The 23,209-nt window shown below is 35.1% G+C and overlaps 4 protein-coding genes across 5 annotated transcripts; 2 read left to right on the forward strand and 2 right to left on the reverse strand.

Moving 5' to 3' along the window:
• Positions 1-50: 50 nt before the first annotated feature.
• Positions 51-3,904, reverse strand: LOC7488867 (protein NPGR1). Its single transcript, XM_002320652.4, has 6 exons — positions 3,538-3,904; positions 2,965-3,198; positions 2,620-2,878; positions 1,145-2,376; positions 710-857; positions 51-588 (listed from the first exon to the last, which is right to left on the reverse strand). The coding sequence occupies exons 2-6, from the start codon at positions 3,157-3,159 to the stop codon at positions 278-280; spliced, it is 2,145 nt and encodes a 714-aa protein (XP_002320688.1). The 5' UTR covers positions 3,160-3,198; positions 3,538-3,904; the 3' UTR covers positions 51-277.
• A 4,660-nt stretch (positions 3,905-8,564) lies between these two features.
• On the forward strand, positions 8,565-13,009 carry LOC7497327 (WD repeat-containing protein ATCSA-1). 2 transcript variants are annotated; one of them, XM_024584218.2, is made up of 9 exons: positions 8,565-8,984; positions 9,101-9,370; positions 9,459-9,618; positions 9,762-9,925; positions 10,241-10,484; positions 11,348-11,502; positions 11,603-11,692; positions 12,171-12,239; positions 12,368-13,009. In XM_024584218.2, the coding sequence occupies exons 1-9, from the start codon at positions 8,835-8,837 to the stop codon at positions 12,407-12,409; spliced, it is 1,344 nt and encodes a 447-aa protein (XP_024439986.1). In that variant the 5' UTR covers positions 8,565-8,834; the 3' UTR covers positions 12,410-13,009. The 2 variants fall into 2 exon arrangements, with proteins under 2 accessions (XP_024439986.1, XP_024439985.1); XM_024584217.2 differs by having other exon boundaries at positions 8,569-8,984; positions 9,747-9,925.
• Positions 13,010-14,025: 1,016 nt separating this feature from the next.
• Positions 14,026-15,468, forward strand: LOC7488868 (F-box/kelch-repeat protein At5g43190). Its single transcript, XM_002319995.4, has one exon. It carries the CDS (start codon positions 14,196-14,198, stop codon positions 15,318-15,320), a length of 1,125 nt encoding a protein of 374 aa, XP_002320031.2. The 5' UTR covers positions 14,026-14,195; the 3' UTR covers positions 15,321-15,468.
• Positions 15,469-20,320: 4,852 nt separating this feature from the next.
• On the reverse strand, positions 20,321-23,209 carry LOC7488869 (mitochondrial outer membrane protein porin 2). Its single transcript, XM_002320653.4, has 6 exons — positions 23,035-23,209; positions 22,906-22,973; positions 21,698-21,808; positions 21,532-21,618; positions 21,227-21,435; positions 20,321-20,840 (listed from the first exon to the last, which is right to left on the reverse strand). Exons 1-6 carry the CDS (start codon positions 23,081-23,083, stop codon positions 20,534-20,536), a joined length of 831 nt encoding a protein of 276 aa, XP_002320689.3. The 5' UTR covers positions 23,084-23,209; the 3' UTR covers positions 20,321-20,533.

A 23,209-nucleotide genomic window follows, 5' to 3' on the forward strand; every position in this document is an offset into this window, starting at 1 on the left:
TGACTTGGTCCAATTTATGGTGGAGGGTTAATTTGATCAAATTCACATGGTAAAGGGGAAATTTTTAGCCATGTATTCTCATTCCTCTGAACCGCTGGAAGTCATTATTAGATAAACTTTGCTATAAACAAAGTCGCTCGAGGATCCAGCAGGATTGCTATACAATTTAATCAAATGGGTTGATAACTAAACTATGAGTGGAATAAGCGCTAGGCATGAGTCGCTAGGCCAGTGTGCCCTTGTCCAGATATGCTGCATAAAATAATTGAAATAGACATCACAGAAAGCTTTGAATGGGAGCTGACAGCTTGAGTTCATGTGCAGCTTGAAAAAATTCTGCCGCTTGTTTTAAAGAGCCTTCCATTTTTGAAATCAACCCAAGATTTAACCATGCTTCGTGATTTGTGGGGTCCAATCTCAACGCATGCATTAAAAAGCTTCTGGCAATGGAAAATGACTGAGTACCAGGCTTCATCAAGACTTCTGCTGTTGCAACAATGCTTGGTATATAATCCGGTTCCACCGACAATGCAACCGAGAAGGAAACAAGGGCTTCTTTGTGCAGTGATTGAGCTTCAAATAACATTCCTGCAAAATCATGAGAAATCGATTTTTTTAAAGCTACCATGTTTAAGGACATTCTTTGTGTAGACAGACGTCTATAGAAAGTTTTGCTTGACGTGCCTAAGTTACAGAGACAGTAACCAACCTGTCACGTGCCAACTTCTAGGAGAGTGAAGCTCCATTAACTTGGCTTTGTCCACACAAATTTTGGCATCACTCCATGAGCCAATTTTTGTGTAAATGTCTGCCAAATCTTGCCATGCTGCCAGTTCCAAGTTTCTTTCTGCAAGTACCTGCAAAGGAGGACAACATTCAGCACATTTTTCCTCCAGAGTTGTTGGTTGCCTAAAATTGTAGCATCACTAAAGCTAGTGAAATTGATGTCAGGATGATTTGAGATAAATCTTCAAAGTTGACATATGGCACAAACTAACATTATCTATGCATATTCAAAACTTGGTATACTACTGCTAAATTTGTGACATTTATATTTCTTAAATTCATCCGACCTTAAATATTAAACCTGGCTCATGACTATAGATGAGAGATGAGAGATGACAAAGGACATAAGAAGACATACCTCAGAATTAAAGATATGCGCTTGTTCAGGGTTCTTGGCTTGGCTATCCCGCTGTGCTTGAATAAGAGACAGCAATATTCTATATGTTTCTATTGCTTGCTTGGGCTGTTCCTGAGCAATTTGTAGTATAGCCTTCAACCTCAGAAGTTCAAATTGATCTATCCTCCCAGCCTCATCCAAAGCAATCTCCACAACTGTTTGAGCATCTCTGAACCGTTGCTCCGCGGAAACTACAAGGGCCAGTAACTTCCAACCTTTTACTGAGTTTCCAGCCATCATTTCAGTGCACACAATTGCATTTTCAAAGGCAGCACCCAGGTTCCTCTGCAGCATGTTTTCCAGCCCAAGGTTGTACATCACTTCTGGATCCTCCTTCCTATTTAATGCTGCATTATTTAGAGAGTTCAAAGACTCTTTATGTAAAAGAACTCTTTCAGAATCAGACAAGGAAATTCTTGCAGCATTCCCATGGCAAACACCAAGGAGCATGTGTGCCTGACCAATGAAATGTTGATTTTGATGATCAGCCAAGTCAAGAACCTTACGCGCAAAATTTATGCCTTCATGGGCATGCTTTGAGTCTTGGGAACACAACTTCGCTCCCAACAAAAAGGAAGGGATATGTGGTTTGTTCTTTGATTCTGAACAACCAGAAACTTTCTTTAGCAGGTTCAGAGCTGCTTCGTTCTGACCTGCAGCACTGTAACAAAGAGCAAGAAGGTACCATCTCTCAGCTCGGTTATAGATACCTGGAAGGGCCTGCTCCACATGTTCAGCTAATAACTCAAATTGCCCCACAATTGAGAGTGCATAAGTCAGATGGTCCATGATTTCTTCATCCCGCTTTATTTCCCCACAAGCCACCTTACTCATGAGTACTAATAACAAGAGAATTGCTTCCTCTATGTTACTCTGGGGGCTAGCAAGACCCCATAGCTGTAACTGAGGGGGAAGTGTTGCTTCAACAGCACTATAAAGTAACATAGAAGCTAATTCCTTCTGCACTCCAGCCAACTTCTGTGGGTTCAAATTCCATGGCCTGATGAGAACCCTACGATATGAAGCAATAGCTTGGTCGAGCAAGCCCGCCTTTGTCCACAGAGCAGGTAGCAACTCTAATGCTTTGTGAAACATCTCCTCCAGCTTGCAGTCTTCACCAATGCCTTCAGGAATGCCATTGGGCAGTGCTGATTCAACTATGTCCAAAATAATTCCGCATTCCTTTGCAGCCTCTAATGAATGGAACTAGTATCAGAACCATTTGAGTTTTTGGATTGTAAATACAAACATTCCATCAATATCAAGCCAGTGAAGTCCCATGTGTGGGGTCAAGATATGTTTTATGCCAAAAACAAGTTATGTAAAGACAAAGCATCCAATAATTCAAATTGCATAGCTTAGCCCATCCAAATTTTCCCATTTGAGATATAACATTAGCTTGCTAACAAGATTAAAAACAACAAAAAAAATTATACCTCTATACTGCGCAAGTTCCTCGAGTGATTTAGCTTTTAGCAAGATTGCTTCAACAAGAAGACTCACTGAATGCATAGACATCACACTTGGAGGCACAATTTCACCTTTGGAACGCGGCTTTCTATACTGAATTCTTTCAACAATTGCCTTAATCATTTTGGGGGTCAAAACACTGATGTCAATACCCTGGAATACCTGAAGGGCTGCATCAAAGTTCCCTCTCTGATATTCAAGTCTCCCTAACAATGCCCTTGCTTCCTATATTACATTCAAAGATGAGAACATTAAAAGAGAAATTTTGTATTATTGGTGGAAGTCATTGTTAAAAGTTATAATACACGCACCTCATAATTCAATGAGAGAGCCTCTTTGAGAGTAGATTCAGCTTCATCCACTTGGAAATCCTCAAGTTTAGACTCCCGGTCTCCGGTTGTCCTCGACGAAAGCCCACTCGCCGAGAAATCCCTTGTTGCCAGCGACTCCGGTGACTGCGGTGGTTCATCAAGTTTGAATTGCTCTCCTGAGCAAGCACACAACATCTTCTCCAAATCCAACGGCGAAATTCAAATTTCTTTTGGCTAAGTTGAAGAAAAAAATCAGTCCTCACCCAATTCTTTCAAACATAAAACACACTATTCAAGCTATAACCATGCCATTTATGGCACACGACATTACGTCTCTCTCAAACAACAATGCATACATATCCTTAGCAAACAAAGATGACCCATTCAGTAACAGATCCCCAACAACACAAAGCAATACAAAAGAAGCCCCAAATGCTCCCAAAAGGACAGAGAAAGCATTGAACGAGACAAGCAAGAATGAGACCAGTGCATATAAAAAACAACAAAAAATTAAATACAGAAGAAGGAAATGAAAGGGGCGAGGCATACAAGAGGGCAGAGCTTTGAACTTACCAATAAACAGAATCAATCCAGTGATGTTTGTTCATTTGCAGCCTTCATTTCAAAGCTGCAGCTATTTTTATACCATAGTTAATTTAGGCCTGTTTGTCCATGCCAACGTGAAACTGTGGTTGGAATCATCAATTTTTTTATGCCTTTTCATTTTGACCATTCTTCAAGTGCATGTTTGAAAGCAAAATAAATATTATTTTTCAAAATATTTAAAAAAATATATCAAAAATGCATTTCAATTATAATTTCAAACCAAGGTCATAATAATTGAGTAGACCAACCCCTGTCAATTTAAAAATAAAATTTAAAACCAGATCATTTTAAGAAAATATCAACAAGTTTTTGGCAAGTTTTAACACGGAGAACCTGGATTTCTAACATAATCACATCAGGTTAACTCTGTTCTATTCATTGTGAAATCTGGGGATGAACAAGTTCTAAATCGAATTGGCAATGAGTTAGATATGTCAAGTCAAGTTGCTCCTATTTTCTTTAATAAATCAAGTTTTTTTTTTTTTTTGACTAGTAGTATTTGTTTATTCTGCTGAGGTTGATAGGTGTTACGGTTACAGGTTGATTTTGGCATTGCAGGTATGGGCCAATAGACCTGTATTGCAGGGGCATCGTTAGTGGCAGGGGTGCAGGTTCTTCATAGATTCTCTCTTCATTGTATTTTATTTTATTTGTGTTTTTATTTTTATATATATTTAATATTATGATATAAAGTGTTTTTTTAAAAAACAATTCTTAAAAATATATTAAAAAAACTTATATTTTTTGTTATTTTTTATATTAGCATTGTGAAATAAAAAAAAAATATTAATATTTTTTTAAATAAAATATATTTTTAAAACACGTATAAATACAATTCTTTTAAAAACAAAAATAAACGTTGCTTCCGTGGACAGGGATTGGGAGCACTCCTTGATCTGGGGAAATACATCCCACGAAACTCCAAACATGCCCTTATTGTGTCTTTTCTGGAAAGAGTCCTCTTTAACAATAAAATTGAGGGAAAGTTTTCATGCCCGAGCAACAAAAAAGAAATATTTTTTCAAAGAAAAAATTGTGTTCTATCAGTTATGGGATACGAGGTATTTTTTTCTAAAATGATTTTTAATTAAAATAATATTTTTATATGTATTTTCATCTTTTATATCAATGTATAAAATTAATGAAATGTATTTAAAAAAATATTAATTATATTTTTTAGATAAAAGATATCTTAAAAAATAAGTTAACCGCCAAACAGAACACAAAATCCACATGCAATTTTGAATTCAAACAGTTTTGGCGTTTTTTATTTGTTTTGACTCTGACAAAACGTGCACTTCTATAATGACTGGGCCCCGGAACACCCTTCGCTGATGATGTTTCGGAGAGTTGCGGGGTTTGATTTTTAAAGTATTTTTATTAAAAATATATATTAAAATAATATTTTTTTATTTTTAAAAATAATTTTTTATATTAAAAAAATAATTTTTTTTAAATCAAAATATAAATAAAATTAATTTTAACCGCGTTTCCCAACAAACAACTTCTTATCAACTGACCAAAAAGTCGTCTTTTTAATTAATAATAAAACGACCCGCTAATGACCCTACAATCCGAGTACTATCATCGATTCGTGGTTGGAAGTGGTCTCCAGTTCACCATTCGAGATTGGAGGTTTTGTTTTAGCCGAGATAATGCTATATTACTTGTAATGCTAGCTTTGAACAGTGCGATAATATATAGTTTTGAACAGGAAAAAATAATTGGTCTAATATATATATATATATAACACCTATATTACTAGCTTTTGCTTTGGTGACCTGTTTCAGCAGCAAGGGACAAACATTCCAAAAACTTTACTGTACAGAAGAAATTCGCTGAGAACAAGGTTATAAGATCTCGACTAGATTACTTACGGGATTGAATGGTTTGAGTTAAAGAAAAAATTAAAATAAATTTTGTTAATTCGATTAAAAATTTAGACTGATGCAGTTGAATTCGATCTGATTTTATTTTAAAAATTGGTTATGAATCGTTAATTTTTTATCAAAATAATATTATTTTGATTTTTTAAAAATATAAAATCAACTTGAGTTAATTTTGAAATATTTTTTAACAACATGTGACCTGATTAGATCCAAAACTAAATTTTATAATTATGCAACAAGCTACTAGCAAGCTATGCACTTTGGATTTTTTTTTAAATCTACTAGTTTAGGTGGTAGTGTCGCCCCTTTTTTGAGTGGTTTCAAAAGCATTATTCTGCCTCAAAATTCCAAGTCAATCGGTAATCACTCTAGCACCTCCACGGTGCTCAAGAAATTGGCAGGGAACTAATCCGAATGTCAAGCAGCATGATTGGCGGATTAGTGAAAGCATGTTTTTACTATTCTATTCCATCTCATGTCTTATTTGAAAAATTTCAATCATCTAATGATAGGAGCTATAATCATAGTTATCATCATGTCAATCCAAATTAATATCATCATGAATAAGAATAAAAATAATATCATATTAAATAAAAAAATCTCAAAATTAACTTGTTTAGATTTTGATTAAGTCATTCAAATCTAATCATGTTAATATTTCATCAAGGTTAAAATATCGTCTTTGAATCTTACGGTTAGTTTTACGGTTTAATAATTGATTTTTTTTAATGAATTTATATAATATGTTGAGCATGGATTCAAATTAATCTAATCTGATTAATTAACCCCATCAACATACATTGAGCACTTCTAGGTGCATTTTGTGTCGCACTGTGAGAGAGGGCGGATTGTGGGAATTTTGATATCCATAGCGATTAGTTTTCAAATACTTGACAAGCGCAGCCAATGACAAAGGATGATCGGAGATGTAGAGCCACTCTTTGGAAGGAAGTCGGAAACTTAGAGGAGTATTGACACATAGTAAACGGAAATCTGCGATGCCACAGTATTCAACACCAAGTTAATTCAAGAAACTTGGCATTTCAAACCCGATCTAACTTAGATTTCTAATGAACTGTACCAGATCTTGACTCGATAGGACTAGATCGCTAACACCAGATTATGGTGATTTCAATGACTGAGCACAGCTCACGAGTCATAACTGCATGCAACAGCACATACATTCATCTGAGAAAAATGGTCCATAGATGTACTTTGACAGGCTTTAAACATTTTCGCAGAAATGGCCTGAAAGCTTCAAGACGATTTGTGCGAAAGCTTGGGAAAGCCTTTGGATCAGTGACGTTGCGAGATTAGAAAGACAAAGTAAAAGGCAGATCGGTTCAGAAAGGAACAAACAGATCACGTGCTCTCCCTCTCTCTGTCAATAAGTTTCAGTGGGACTGATGGGAAGCAGGAGCACAGATGTTTGTGATGCCTTTTGTTGTCATGTTGTGCATTTTTAATTCAGGAATTCCTGTCAAGATTGAGCCATGGCCTAGAGGGTATCTGACCTCTCTCTCCCAATATTTCTTCCATCTGCAGGTTCTGAGGAAGTCCTTCACTTTTTAAAGAAAAAAAAGAAAGAAAAGGAAAGTCGTCGTCGTCCGCTCCCAAGTCACACATCATCTTATGTCACCTCGAATATTAATTTCCCACCGTGTATAATCCTTCAGCTAATTAATATTTTTTAAAGGGTGTGTTTAGACGCGGTGTAATTTTATTTTTTTTATATAAAAAGTATTGTTTAAATTTTTTTTTATATTTTCAGGTATTTAATGTATTAATGTTAAAAATAATTTTTAAAAATAAAAAATTTTATTTTAATATATCTTTAAATAAAAAAGTACCTTTCAACCATAAATCCACAATTAATGGCTGATTTGACCACCCAACCTCTTCCATGCCTCCCCTGGACAGATTGTAAAGCCTGAATTAAAGCTTGGAAGGCACAGACACGACGTTTTTCATTAGTATTGGAGAGGGGGGGAAATGCATTGTTATATAACCCGGTCTGGTTTTGTAGGTTAATTATGACTTATGGTTTGGTTAAGATAGATTAAAAACAATGTGGTTCTATTTTATTTGTTTTTAACCTTGAGCAACATATAAAAAAAATCTAAAATGATATTGTTTTATAATTATTATTTTTAAAAAATAAAATATAAAATAAATTTGTTAGCCCACAAATCAACTCTAAATCCACTCGATCCTGTCTTGAAACCGAATCGCACTCGAGTCAGGTCTATAACAATGAAAAAAAAAGGAGCCATGTTGACCTGGGAGATTGGGGGATCCTTGATAGCACGTGAGCTTAGAAATAACAATTGTAATTTTTTTTTTTAGTTTAACGTGGGTGTCCGGGCCAGCTTGCACGCATCTCGACTAATCCCACGGGCCCTGAAGTTAACGACCATGTAAGCCTCCAGTGGCTATCATATGAGCAACCACAGAGCTCGAACCTGAGACCACAAAGAGAGCAAATCTCTTGGTCACAGACTCTTATCACTAGGCCACCACCTAGATGGTTAATAACAATTGTAATAGAAGTTAAGATGGATTCCACCAAGATATATAGGTGACATTAAATGAAATTCAAATTAAATTGCAACTAATTAAGTAGAATGCATTATGTTGGGTTTTAATTTAAATTGGTTTAATATTAACACGATTAAATTTAAATAACTTAGTGGATTGGCTCTTCCCGAATTGATTGGCCATAAATTAAAGCCGGTAATTTTTTTTTAAAAAAATAAATAATATCATTCTAATAAAAAAAATAATTGATTTTTGTTAACCTAGTTATTCATAAATTAACCTAATGACGCAAATCTTTTACCGAGTCAGACAGCTATGGTCTCCATCATCCCAGTGCCTCATCGATCTTTCCAATCTCCCCCCTGATCCATTCATGTTGATAAACATATACCATTAAGCTTTTCCAAGTCGGAATTGTTTTACCACTATTTAAGGCCTGCAAGCAAGAAAAGGCCAACAGAATGGCCAACTCGGGTTCTTACAAGCCCAAACCTCGAATTGATTATAAAAGCCATTGCCGCCCCATGACCTCTCCTCAAGGGCAACAACCTCGGTGAGGCCAACAGCGAAGTGGATGCCCATTTTCACAACTGGGCTACTACATGTCCAAAACCAAGCCACTGGATAATCTTCCTTTCCACCCAGATACAACTCCACGCCACGCTACTGTTCAGCAAACAACTTGGACAACCAACAGTTAGGAGTAATATTCTGTCCCCCTCTTTGCAACTGGGACTTTAATTTTTTCGAAGATTCAACTAAATTATAAAGCAAGAAGCTTCGAAGGTAGAAAGCAAGAAAGGCCGTACTTTTTTAGGCCGAAGATATGCTTCGAGAATGTGGAGGGAAATCAGAGACAGAGAAGCGGGCAAAACCCGCCCCAATTCATTCAAGAACCGGGTCAGTTCCTCCAGGATCTCTAATCTTCAACTCTCCAATTACAAAGACGTTGTCTCCCCTCACAGAGGTTCCATCAACTCTCTTCAGGTACTTACCACACCCGAAATTTCTTTCTCTTTTTAACCAATTAATTTCTATGATATAGTGTTATTCTTGGAGGAAGCTGCTGCAGCATGTTTTTGTTTTGATAAATGAAAAATCAGGTTGATTTGACAGAGGGGAGATACTTATTATCCGGGGCATCAGATGCATCAGCTTCTGTTTTTGATATTCAACATGCCACGGATTTTGAAGGGGGAGGAGAAGGAGCTCTGATTGCCAAGCACAAGTCTTTAATTACTATTGACAAGCAACATCAAAATGGTCATAAATTTGCCATATCTTCTGCTATTTGGTATCCAATTGACACGGGCCTATTTGTTACTGGTTCTTATGATCATTATATTAAAGTTTGGGATACAAATTCCACCCAGGTATATTGTGCTAGTGCCAAACGCTTGAGCTTGATTGTTTTTGTTATGATTATGAGGTTTTGAATTGTTGTATTTGATGTTGGTATAGATGGTTATCAATTTCAAATTGCCTGGAAAGGTGTATAGAACTGCAATGTCTCCGTTGGCAACTTCTCATATGTTAATAGCCGCTGGAACTGAAGATGTTCAAGTTCGACTCTGTGATATTGCTTCGGGGGCATTTGCGCATACGCTATCTGGTCATCGTGGTATGTTTACCAGTTTATGGTTTGTGATTTGTCTGGTTTTTTTATGTATCTGTGCTGTATGAATTCAATTTATTTTGATTATGTCATGCATACTTTATGTGCTTCTTTGTTATTTTCCTTAATGGCAGATGGTGTTATGACAGTGGAATGGTCTACTTCAAGTGAATGGGTTCTGGTTACTGGGGGATGTGACGGTGCCATACGGTTTTGGGATATCAGGCGTGCTGGATGTTTTCTTGTTTTGGATCAGTCCCAGTCTCAGCTTGGCAGACGGCCACCTGTGCTTGCACGATCTGCCGTGAGTAAGGTTGTTTTCTTGTGCTCTTCTTTAGATTCTCCAAAAACAAATCCTTAGTTGACAAAGCTTTTTCATGCTGCAAGCTATCGTCCACTCAACTTCATTAATATTTCTTTCCATATGTTCTGGACACTCACGTCGCGCTACCAAGAAAACTCAATACAGGGTTGTAATTCTTGCACGTGTTCTGATTGTCGATGAAGCGTTTTCTCGTCTTTTCTTCTCTTTTTCCCCATCTGTAAATAATTGTTTGCAACAGGAAAACCCTTTGACTAATGTCTCTGCCTGTTCTTCTATTAACAATATCTTGGTGTTATCACTCAGGTTTCAACTTCAAAGGCACTATCTAAAGGCCAAAATCTCCTTGGAAAACCAAGGATGCCTCAAAAGAAATCTGGTGGTGGGAATGGAATAAAGCATTCACCTCTTGGTCAAGTTCCAGCCAAGGGATATCTAAAGCAACGATTACATCCAGGGATGTTGTCAAGTCAGGATCGTGCCACTGCACATTATGGTGCTGTTACTGGTTTAAAAATAACTGAAGATGGCATGTATCTTCTAAGTGCAGGTTGAGTTGTGTTATTTACCTAAAGTTAATAACAGACCATTTTGTGATATGGTTTTATTTTTTAAAAGTGAGAGTTTACATTAAATTTGAACTTGTACATGTTGAGTATAAGGTAGCTTGCAAACGTTGATATATTTGTGGGATTTGGTTATAGCTTGTACTACTAATGGGCTGCTTGAAAATTAAGATCCGTGTAGAACTCATGCTTCATGAAATTTGAACCTGTACATGTTGAGTATAAGGCAGCTTGCTTCATGAAATTTGAACCTGTACATTTTGAGTATAAGGTAGCTTGCATTCGTTGATATAATTGTGGGATTTGGTTATAACTTGTACTGCTAATTGGCTGCTTGAAATTTGAGAAAGATCCACGTAGAACTCATGCCTTGATTATGATGCTGCAGATAGGAGATATAAAGTCATGGGTCTAATAATTTGTCCAATAGAAGTTGTCCAAATCAGGGAATTGAGCAATATTGTTTGTGTCATAATGACTGCCCCTTCAAGATTTCCTCAAGTTGTCTAAAGTATTTTAACATATCTGTTTTGATGGGTGGCTGAAGAAGGTGTTTGTGTTGACTCAATGAGCTAAAATAGGATGCATCTTCTTGAAAGTCACTGAAGAAGTTTCTTTGGAAAATGATCTTAGTATTTGCAAAATTATTAAACTAAAAAAATTTCTGCGAACGAGTTATTAAGGATCAATTAAGGCTCCTTTACCCATGCTGGACATTTTATTAATACTGGTAACCAATCACTCTTATGAGTTTTTTTTTTTTTTCTTATGTACATGTCAAGTTATCTTTTTTCTTTTAATTATTATCTGACTCCATCTTTCTCTCCATGATGCTTCTGGATTGCAGGATCAGATTCAAGAATAAGGTTGTGGGATGTCGAATCAGGCCGCAATACCCTTGTGAACTTTGAAACTGCACGCTTACAAACTAGCAAGCCAATTCAGTTGGCCACAGCTCAGGATTCAAATCTCGTTTTTGTTCCATGCATGACCTCTGTGAAAGTAAACATTCCTGATGTACCTTGTGTTTTCTATTTAATTGTGAATGTGAATGTGACGCTGCCCTTTATTGAAACCTAATATATTCCATTGAATTTTTTAGGCATTTGATGTTTGGTCGGGTAAGACGTATGTGACATTTCGTGGCCATTACGAGCATGTGAACTGTTGCTGGTTTAGTTCTCAAGATCAGGTTTCATCCTATTCTTGTACATTTTCCCAAGGTTTTTCTAGTTATCACTTTATCAGCTTAATTATCATGCTACCAGTTAGATTTTTCATGCAGTCATAGTATCCAGAAGTCAAAATGAGTAGTTTAAGCATTACATGTTCCAAGTATTCTGAGACTAGGGAGAGACTTGTGCGTGCTCATATCAGGTTAGCAGGGTTTCTAATATTGGAGAACGACAAGGTAGTGATAGACTGCATAAGATTGTAGCACAGCTCTCTCTTAAAAAATAGAAAAACAAAATTTCATCTGGAAACATGGAATGTGTTGATACCTGATTTCTCGCTTGCTATTAAAACTTTGAAAAAACTTCATGTGCCTTGCATTCCTAGTACAATACAATGCTGCAGGATCTTGTTGGATTTTACATGTAAGAAATGCACTTCACTGGTCATTTATATATTACAACAGCACCTACTTGATTGGTGATTCATTGTTCCAGGAACTGTACACAGGTGGCAATGATAGACAAATTCTAGTTTGGTCCCCGGCCAGATTGATTCCCAACGAGGTTATAGACCTTCTGAACTGATTTAGTTTGTATGGATTAAGTTATCAACTATTGCTTCAGATCAAGGGTTATATTGATATTAAGCATTTGTTGCTGCTTTCTCACTGAGTTTTGACATGGACATGCAGGATGCAAGTCCAGCTGAGGATCAAGATAACTGGAGCGATTGACATCTGCTGCTGCATCGATTTGTACTGGATATCTGACCTTTATGTATTTTGCACGTGCCCTAGTTTATCTTCCTCTAGTGACTTTTCTTTTGTTTCGTTAGTACCTTCTTTAGTGGCTTTGTATATTGACTCCTGAGTTAAAATTGTACATGAATTGAGGAACAGTTGAAACAATAGAAACTTATACCCTAGTTATGAGACTTGGCTGGCAGGTCTCGGCTCGGTCTTGGCTCTGGTAGCAGCGCATGGCCCATTGTCAAACACAGTAGATATGCATATGGCCGAGTGGACGGTCCCATTTTTAGGAGAGAAAAAGGAAGGTCATGAAGATGGGTGAAAGCGTCAAGGAGTGTCCTCGCTAATATGGTCAATAGTAGGTGCTCTTCTTTATCTACAAATGCTCAATCTGTAAGCAAAGAGTGGACCGATTCTATCTGCAAAATTAGAGAGCCAACTTGCCAGTAAAACACCCACTTGTTGGTTCAACCAATCCTTTACCTTTACCACTGTGCTTCAAATTGATCAGAACAATGACTATGAACAGCTTAGTTTGTCAATGGGTTTTATCCCTGTCTGTTTTTAGTCTATGGCTTTTACTCTTCTCTTTCTTGCCTGCCGAAGCAGCCAAAGACACTAATTGAACACGCCACGCGCACATCTAGAAGACAGCTTTTATGAGCTTTTGGAAGTCCCTATACTATTGGTTTTAGCTCAATAAGGTCCTACAGTTTTGAAATCTCTCCCTTATATTAGTCGCTCGCCATCAATCAATGGTGTTATTTAATCATTTAGGTGTATTGTTTGATTTAGAATATAATTTTATATATTTGAAAAAAATTAAGAAATAAGAAATAGACGAAGAATAATAATAAAAAAAAGCTTTAATCATCAAATATATATATAAAGAAACCAAATAAAAAAGCAAGTCCATAGATTTTTTTTCTTTACTTGATGTATAATTACATCTTTATTTATTATAAATTTATATAAAAAAATAATTATTAAATTGAGTGGAAGGAAATAAAAAAAATAATTAAATAAAAAAAATAATCATCGCTGCTACAATCTGCATTATCACACCTCCATCTCCATAACAAAATTTAAAATTTTAGTTTGAAAAAAAATAAGAAACTCAATTAAATCCTAAATAAATTTTCAAACACTAGCACAACGATAGTAGATCTCTTCATTATCGAACCACCATCTCTATAAAAGATCAAATAGAAAAATAACTAAAAACTACATAATGAATTTGAGTTTTTTAAATCAAAGACATAAGAATCTGTGTTCTTGGTTTGTAATAGTCTGGTTTGCATGAAAAATATGGATACAAAAATCTATATATGTTTTTTTATTACTTTTTTAATGTAAATTGATTATACTATTAATGTTATGTTTTTATTAGTTTAATCTTATAATTGCATGTGAGAGGAAAGAATCATTGGTAAGACATAATTTTTAAGATTTTGTTGTTATGCTTTATTATAATTATATATATTCATTTCTTATTTTTATGAATTTTTTCAAGTATCAAATATTATATTTCAAATTGAATGGGTAAATAACGTTGTTAATGACAGAGACTAAAGATATGAACAAAGAAATAGTAAAAGGATTAGATTAAAAAGAAAATTTAGAAAAATGAGGGATCTCATTGACAGTACAGAGACCTCGGAGCACACTAACCTGCTTATGTACCTGTCTTTAACCCACGTTTTAGTTCAGAAGGCCAAAACAGCTGGGATTAGGTTGCTAGCTACCTCTGGTAAAGATCTGACACCAGCCCATGATGCCAAAGAGTCTACAGTCTCCATCAAGATTACCAGAGATGGATCCAGCAATCTGGAGCCGTCTACCGGAGGAGCTACTGGAGCATGTTCTATCTTTCTTACCTTTAAAAATGTTCTTGAATTTGAGATCAACTAGTAAGCATTTCAAGTCTCTTCTGTTTTCTCCCTCTTTCATGTCCAAACACACAGCTTCTGGCTCTCCTTTCTCTTCTTTTCTCTTGCTTTCTCACCCTCAGTTTTTCCAGCAATTCCCTCTGTATGATTCTATTGTTGGCTCCTGGCGCAACTTAGCTTTATCACTCTCTCTTTTGTTACCTGGTACTGGTTCTAATGCTTCACCATCTTGTACACTTCTTTCATCATCTAACGGGCTCATTTGTTTCTCTCTTCCTAGTTCATGTTCATTACTTGTGTGCAACTTCATGGCTAAATCTTCAAGGATTGTGGAATTCCCAAGTCATCCTTTTACTTTTGAGTCATTTGTTTTCGTGTCCATGTCATTTGGGTACAAGATTTTTGTGCTATGTTCGAAGTTCTCTTCAAATTCTGTTTTTGTTTATGATTCAAAAGTCCACTCTTGGCAAAAGTTCGATCGCTTTGAGCCAATTTTAGGTGACAATTATCGTCAAGAAGGCGTGTTCTTTAATGGGTCGTTGTATTTTACCACCTCAGAGCCATTTTCTATAGTGTGCTTTGATTTGGAGAGTGGAAGGTGGGGGCGATTAGACAATGAATTGCCAGGGGACGTTACATTTGTTAGGTTGGTGAGTGATGGTGAGAAGAAGCTCTATTTGATTGGTGGAGTTGGGAGAAATGGGATTTCAAGAAGCATGAAATTGTGGGAATTGGATGGTGAAAGGAATTGGATCGAAGTAGAAAGTTTGCCTGAAATGATGTGTAAGAAGTTTTTATCAGTTTGTTACCACAACTACGAGCGTGTTTACTGCTTTTTGCATGAGGGGATGATCTGTATTTGCTGCTATACATGGCCAGAGATATTGTATTACAAGGTGTCAAGGAGGACTTGGCATTGGCTCCCTAAATGTCCTTCATTGCCTGAGAAGTGGAGCTGTGGCTTCAGGTGGTTTTCTTTTGTTCCAGAGCTGTATGCTCTAGTTTGAAGCATTTGTCGGTGTTTCTTTGTCTCTGTGTGAGGCTCTTTTTTTTTTTTTTTAATCTTTCTGGAATTGTATTTTCTTTTATTACTTGTCAGATCCTGCTTGTGTGTGCATAAAGTTTGTGCCAATGAGACTTGTTCTGTTGGGATTTTGTTCTTGTTTCTGCTCAGGAATCTGATTTTTGGATTGGATTGTTGTTAAATGGCTGTTATTGATACTGGCTATTAAGTTCGTTAAAACCTGTGTGGGATAACGATTATAATAAGTGTACATGAGCTTGCTTAGCCAGGCACTAACGTTGCCCAACTACATTGTACAGCAGTTAAAGTCGGCTACGGGCATTTGCTGCCCGCATTTGAAGCACTGGGCTTTCCTTGCTACCTAGTGCTCATATGATAATGCGACCTAGTGCCCATATTTAGAAAAGGGTTTAGGTTATTGGTAATCACTGGATTACCTGTTTTTATTGAAATATTTTGTTTAATAACTATGAGCCGAAGTAATACTCACTTGAAACAGCTAATTTTGTCATCAAAATGGAGTTATTGTTTTGGTGTTTTGTTGATGATTTCAGGCATAGATTCAACCTTGAAATGTTGAGTTATTGTTTTACTGTTTTATGCGATTGGCGTTGGTGATTGTGCTACTCGTGCCTTGGAAAATTCCAAGGATGAAGACACATCTAGATATCAAGAGAGTTCAAAATATCTTTTGTTTTTTTGTTGCATTTTCAATCATAGTTTCACCATGTCTCAACTGTGCATAGACGGCTGCAACTGTCTGCACTTAAGGACCACTGAGATTTTAAATCCTTAAAATCGTGTGAAACACCATTTTGTCAACGAGGTTTTTGTCAGGACCCAGTCTAATAAAACAAGAAACACTGTGCAGTCTGTCATAGTCATTGGAATTATTTTTATATCTGCCAAAATCACTGCCATCAATGGAGCCGAGAATTGTTTTTTGAAAGTACTTATTCCTCTCTCCCTAATTTAATGTAAGATCCCTCGAGACATTTATCTGGGAATTATTAGAAGCGAGTAAAGGACAGAACTTACAAGTCAAAGCAAGATATTGTATTGGTGTGCATACTTGTTCAACTCAGCAATAAATTCAAGACTTAAAAGCTTATATAATTCTAGTTGAATTAAATTAAATATCAATTTAATAAAAGTTGATTAACGTGATCATAAAAAAAAAGAATAAAACGATATTATTTTATAAAATCTGATTGCATAAGTTGATTTAATGACTTGCAAGTTAATCCATCCAATAATCTTAGGTTCTTCTGGGTGAGTTCTGAAATTGATTAAGTTGGTGTGATGTCTTCGATGCGGATGAGATGAAGCAAATAATTGTATTTTAAAAGTACTTTATTCCAATCTGCATAATTTAATGATAGATCACTAGAGACGCCTATCCAGGCATTATTGGAAGCAAGTAAAGGAGAGAACTCGAATTTAAAACAAGATATTATATTGGTGTGCGTTCTTGTTAAACTCGGCAAGATACTCAAGACTTGAAGTTTGATATAATTCGAGTTGAACTCAATTAGATGATAATTTAATAAAATTTAATTGTACAAACAATTAAGTTTATTTCAAATTTAATTGGATGAACGTAAAAAAAAAACGATATTTTTTAATAGAAATAATTAATTTATATTGATTCAATCACTTGTAAATTAACTTGTATAGTAACCTAAGGTTTTTTTTTTTTTTTTTAATCAACCTTCAAATCAAATCTGAAAACTATGATGATAAGTTGTCTCGGTGCAGACGAGATGACCAAAAAATTGACCATAACGATATTACATCAGTATTACATCAGTATTACATCAGATGAAGCTGGCTCAGATTTTAAGGGAACGAACTGCTAAACCCGCTGCCGAATTGGTCAATTTTGTGCGTTTTGAAAGTTTTACAATAATGACTATAAATGCCCGATCCCAAAGCAGATTACCATAGTTCCCTCGACAACTTTCATTACAGGGACGTATACAAAATATATGGCAACCTGTACTTGCTAACATGATACATGCATCTCTTGAAGGCAATCTGTAGCTGCTGGGGGCATCCGGGACGGGGCAGTTCTTGTCGTCACCTTTACCAAAAGTTGCATTTTTCAACAGATAACACTAGGAAGATCAAGTTAGCCATAATCTACAGAAGAAAATAGCTCAGATGAGCTATCTACCTCTGGCCGTGATCATGTTGTGCAATGGCCATCCCTACCCGTTTCTTCATAATCTATTCGTTTAACCCTTCGAGAGTTCAGGAAGAGTATAATCTATCAGTATATAACAGGAATGATTCAAACTATCCACAGCCTTCTATCATATTTTATACCTAGTCAACTTGAGTAGGTGGAATATAGAAAGACGGAGCCCGCTCGTTACTATATACAATGAGGGATTAATATAGTGAAATCACTGCAAAATATTAAGTACTATTCTAAAAGACGTGAGTTTCACTGTATGAGGTTTAATTATTCATTCTCTCACACGTTGCTATGGATCACTTGTGCAAGATTTTATATTTTTTTATCAATTTGATTCTTAAATTTTTTGTTTCAGTGATTTAGTTCTAATTGAAAACCAATTAATTTTTATTTTTTATAAAAAAATAGGATTGAAAGAATAGGAAATGAAATGAAAATGACGTCAAACATGAGTGACGTGCCATAAGTTTCATAAAAAATACATTTTAGTCCTTAAACTTTAAAAATCATGCAAATTTATACCATCAAAATAGACGATATTTGTGTCAAATGGTTCCATTTGATGATGAGAGTTCATATTAAGTATTTTTACCTATAAAATTCATGAAAAAACATATATGAGATCGGGTTGATTTTTGAATTCGGGTTAATTTTAGTTTTTAAAGCCGTAATAAATAGATTTATCATAGTTTTTATGATGTTTTATAGGTGTTTTTGGTAAAAAATAGATTGAAAAATAGATTTTTAGGTAAAAAAATTAAACCCTAATTCTAGACAAATTAGACGACGCGTCATCAAAAAAAATTTTCAAAAATTTTTTTTCAATTGCGTGGGCCTGCCAGGGCAAGGCCGCGCGCGAGCCCTAACAAAATGGACCAGGCGTGTTGGCCTAGTTTGTCAGGCCCAACATCGCCCGACCTTTGCTTTTTTATTTCAAAATTTTTTTTCAATTAATGATTCTTTTATGGTTTTTTCTCTATTTTTTTAATTTATATTTAAATTAGTATGTTTTATATCTTTCATTTTGTTTGAAGAGTCTCTTTTGAATGACAATTACTTTTTAAGTTATACATTTAAATTTAAAGAGTTTTTTCTTATTCATCTGTATTTTTTTTTTATCTTTAGTATGGATGAATTTTATTTTTGAAAACAAAAAAACATATTCAGATAATATTTTTAATATGTGCAGTCCTGCATGATGTTTTTTTTCCCTTTATTTTTTTCTATCAATTTAATTTGTGTCTCTATTTTTATTATTGTTTGCTTAAATAAAAAAATTATTTTAACAAACAAATTTAGCAAATACAACCGGATAAATATCTCGTCTTTCAAAATTAAATATCTTAATCTCAATCTACATGTCTCTCAATTTTTCAAGTTTTATTTTTAAGTATCATTGATGACTTTTATGTATTTATTAATACACATAATTCTCGATTTATTTAATTACATGTATGCATGAAAAATTTAATTTGAACTTAGATTTTTTGAACTACAGAAACACGTTGAAAAAACTTGCATATACAATTTTTTTATACGAAATAAAAATATCTGATCCGCAGCAGAGCACGAGTCACATAACTAGTATTCTAAATATTACTTGAAACTTCGGGGACTCCTGAAATGGAGATACATTGATTTAGTGGTTACACTATATTGTTGTCTTGTGTTTCGCAACGGGTCGAATTAATTTTTTTAATATAAAAAATATATATAGGCATTGCTCATATATTTTTATTAGAAAAGTTATCAAAAAACATGTGAGAATTGACCCGATGTGCCCTGGTCAATTTGACGGGTCCAAAAACAACTTAGATGACCAGTAAAAAACATAATTTGACTGAAAATAAATATTCAAGATGAGATTTGTTTTATAAATATTGAGACAACAACATATTGGATCGATTCAGATCAACCCAGGTTAACCTGTCAATCAGCATGTCGAATCATAAGACCATAAAAACCCATAGAAAGTAAATCAAAAGAAATTATGAAGCTCAATTTCTAATAAATTCAATGTTGAAAGATGAAATTAAAAAAAAACAATTAAAAAAAACCTAAGTCAACCCGAGTTAATGTACCAAACTCGGGAACTAGGTTATGAGATCGGAATAACCCAGTAGAAATAAAATTAAAACAAAATATGAAGTTCAATTTCCAATCAATCAAATGTTGAAATATGAGTTCAAAAAAAAGATTTAATTAAAAAATAACATAAAAAAATAACTTGAATCAATCTAGATTAAATCGCTAAACATATAACCTGAGTCATGAGACGAGGATAACCTAATAAAAAGTAAATCAAAACAAATCATGTAACCTAATTCTCAATCAACTCGATATTAAATGATAAAATTGAAAAAAAAACTAGAAAAAAGAAAAGGAAAATCAACTAGTTAATTTATCAAACTTGCAGTTTGAATCATGAGATTAGGATAACATCATAAAAAATAAATTATAAAAAATTACAAAACTTAATCTCTAATAAACTAATATTAAAAAAAGAAATTAAAATTAAAAAAAAAAAAACAAGATATTATTTCAATAAATAGTGTTTTGTCAAGAGAGTTCAGTAAAATCCTCTTCTTTTGAAAAAATTTTTTGTTGATATTAAAGAAAGAAATTGAAATTAAAAAAGAAGGAAGAAAAAATTATTTTAATAAATAATATTTTATGAAAAGAGATATAGTAAAATCCTCTCCTCTTGTAGTTTTTTTTTTTATTTTTTTTAATGTTAATAATGTTAATGGTAAGCCAGGTTCAACCACCGCTTAAGGCAAAGGTTGCATGAAAAGAAAAGGGCTACAATAGATATAAGTATGGACTCAACCAGTCACCTAAAAATATGCGCAACACTCTAGAGGAAAGCAATCTGCAGCTAATTTTTTTCTATAGCAAAATATGCTATCCAAAAGGTAGAAAAGTGAGGAGAGAAATTAAGAGTTCTACAAAAGAAATTGATCGTATCATGTCTACCATTAAACAAAAATGGCCGATCAAGGCTTAAGAGACAGTGCCAACCCAAACTTGGGAGTATTCTGCAAGGCTTTGGTATCAAAGGCACCAGAAATTGTCAGGAAGGACTTGGGCATGAGCTCATGTTGTACAAGAGCCCCCAGATTGCCATGGTTGTTGAGCTTTGCCTTCAGCAGTGTCTGTGGATCAACTACATATGAACATCCGACAGTTAATGTGTTCTCATTAGTAGAGAACCTACGACTCATCTCTCCCACCACAGCTCCTCCATTCAGCTGATTTAGGTTACGTAAATAGGAAAACCTTATTGAGTCTCCTTTGTCAGCCCTGCCAAAAGAAAAGAAAACACTTCACTGATGTTGCCTTGTTTCAAGCTTGAAAATATCCTTGCCGTTGTTTCGTGGTGTTTCCCTTTTATACTCCAACAAACTATTGAGTACTGATGCATCTTGGTGTAACAAATCTAAATTCCAAGGTATAAGATGTACCATGTAAGAATAGTAAAAGATAGATAAGAAAGCGAAAGCCATTTCATAAGCATACAGAGAGCCGAGAAAATCATTTCTCTTAATCTGTAAAATGTTGGGGAACAAGATTCCTTTATAGGAACAATTTTGATTTTTGCGATTTGCACATCTTCATTTTCTCTCCACTCGAAGTGTATCTCAAAATGTTCTTCTTTTCTGTTAATGAACATAAAAATTGAGACTTACAGAATCACTGAAGCATTGGAATCTGGCTTTGTCAAGCTCACACCGGTGTTGTACTTTGCAAATTCACCAGAAGCTGTTATATAGGTTGCCTCTGCACCAAAAGCAATGCTAGGAGTACCAATGGCTGCTGAAAAATCAACAGCGGGGGACTTGTTCAGACCCAAAGCTCCAGTGAAACTAGCATGTTGATGTAGATATTGCACCTCAAACTGTGATAGAAAAGGACAGACAGCTTAATAATAATAAGCAATAAACATTTACGAGATCATGTTTACGTCCAATATAAACCATGTGAACTTTAGTACCTTGCCAGAATTGTAATCAGGCAGTTTAATTGAAGCAATAGCTTTTGTGGATGGCAGAAAATCTGTGACACTGAGAGTTGTTACAATCTGTTATGTGAAACAGAGTATTGTTAGAAAAACGATATTGTGAAACTTGGATTTTGGAAAGAAATAGTGTGGGGGTTACATTTGATTCTGTTTCCAGTTTAACATCAAATTCAGCATTCTCGTATTTGTAACATGCTCCCACGTCTCCAGAAGACAGGCCTCCTTTATTGGCCACATTTGAAGTAAGAGCCTGAAGATAAAAGATATAATATCATTGCTCTTTTACTCACAGAGAAAGGAAAGGACAAGCCCCAGTCAATTGTCATTTAACATTGGCAACGCATGGTAACACCTTGGAGACACACAAGTAAAACTATAAATTTGGGCGTTGGCATCAGCACGAATATGTGATTTGGAAAGAAAGATCTTCAACCAAACTTTACACTAAGAAGAAGGAAAAAAGAAAAGCAAATGTTCCTGAATATATTGTTCCAAAGTAATTCCCAGGATGGTTTTCGAACTTGCCTAATGCTAATTTGAAAGAGCATTCTGTCTCCTACAATGGAGGAAAAGGGCAGATGACATAGAACCATCAGATGATCCTATCCATCAACAAGAAAACACAAGGCAGTATACCGATTTGCAGAAAACCTAATCCATTTTATGCACACAAACAACTACATTTTAGTGTCTGCCATCTTTATTTCACAGATATTTTCTGTTCATTATCATGCGAGATATTTCCAGTCACGCAATCCATTAGATACTAAATCCTACAGTTACTCCTCTATGAAAAAAAAATTTGACACTTTCTTTTATTTTTTAAAAAATATCATGAAAAATCTCAATGTTGCTGATTTATCAAGCTAGTTGGCTATTCCAAACGTGTCATATCAAGTTACTTTACGAGTTTACAAACTACATCCTTAGTCAGTTAGTTGCCATGCTAGAACAGCTGACAGTATATAGTCCCTCCAACTCATTACACAGCATTGACTCTCCTTGCTCGATTTAGCAAATCGTAAACATTTACTGCCTTGTGATGAACAGCAAGCATAGCAGTACACAACAACACTGACAAGCATATGACTACAAATGTAACACTACAATGAGATTAATCTTTAAAAAATGTGATGAGATTAAACATCAATGAAAGAAGCACAATAATCGTAGGCCTAATCAAAGAAAAAAAATCCAAGAACTTAGCGGAAACTAAATAAGTCGTGCAAGCATTCAACATACAGAGCTGGATCCAAGCAGCAAGAAAAAAAAAACAATAATAGACTGCTAATGCTCGTCCAAGTTGAGAGATGAGAGAAAAGATTGCAGAGGGATGAGAAAACGAACCACCCCAGAGAAACTAGAAGAATAGATTGTTATCTTCTGGTCGGGGCTGTAGTCCTTGTTGAGCAAATCTGCAGAACAGTACAATATAAGAAGCTTAATTTGAAAGAGAAAGAGGGGGGTGAGATCTACCTTTGGCTTTCTTGCCGAAATCAGAGAAAAGTCCAGGTCCCTTGCTCATGATTGCTGATAAGCAGACAGAGAGAGGAGCGAATTGGGGAGGAAGAACGGAAATGAGAGGGGGTTTTGACGAGAGAAGACTGGGGTTTATAAGAGCCTCCTACGCCCACCAGACACTATATTTTTG

This window comes from Populus trichocarpa, chromosome 14 (assembly GCF_000002775.5).
Source record: "Populus trichocarpa isolate Nisqually-1 chromosome 14, P.trichocarpa_v4.1, whole genome shotgun sequence".
In the NCBI taxonomy this organism is placed as follows: domain Eukaryota; kingdom Viridiplantae; phylum Streptophyta; class Magnoliopsida; order Malpighiales; family Salicaceae; genus Populus; species Populus trichocarpa.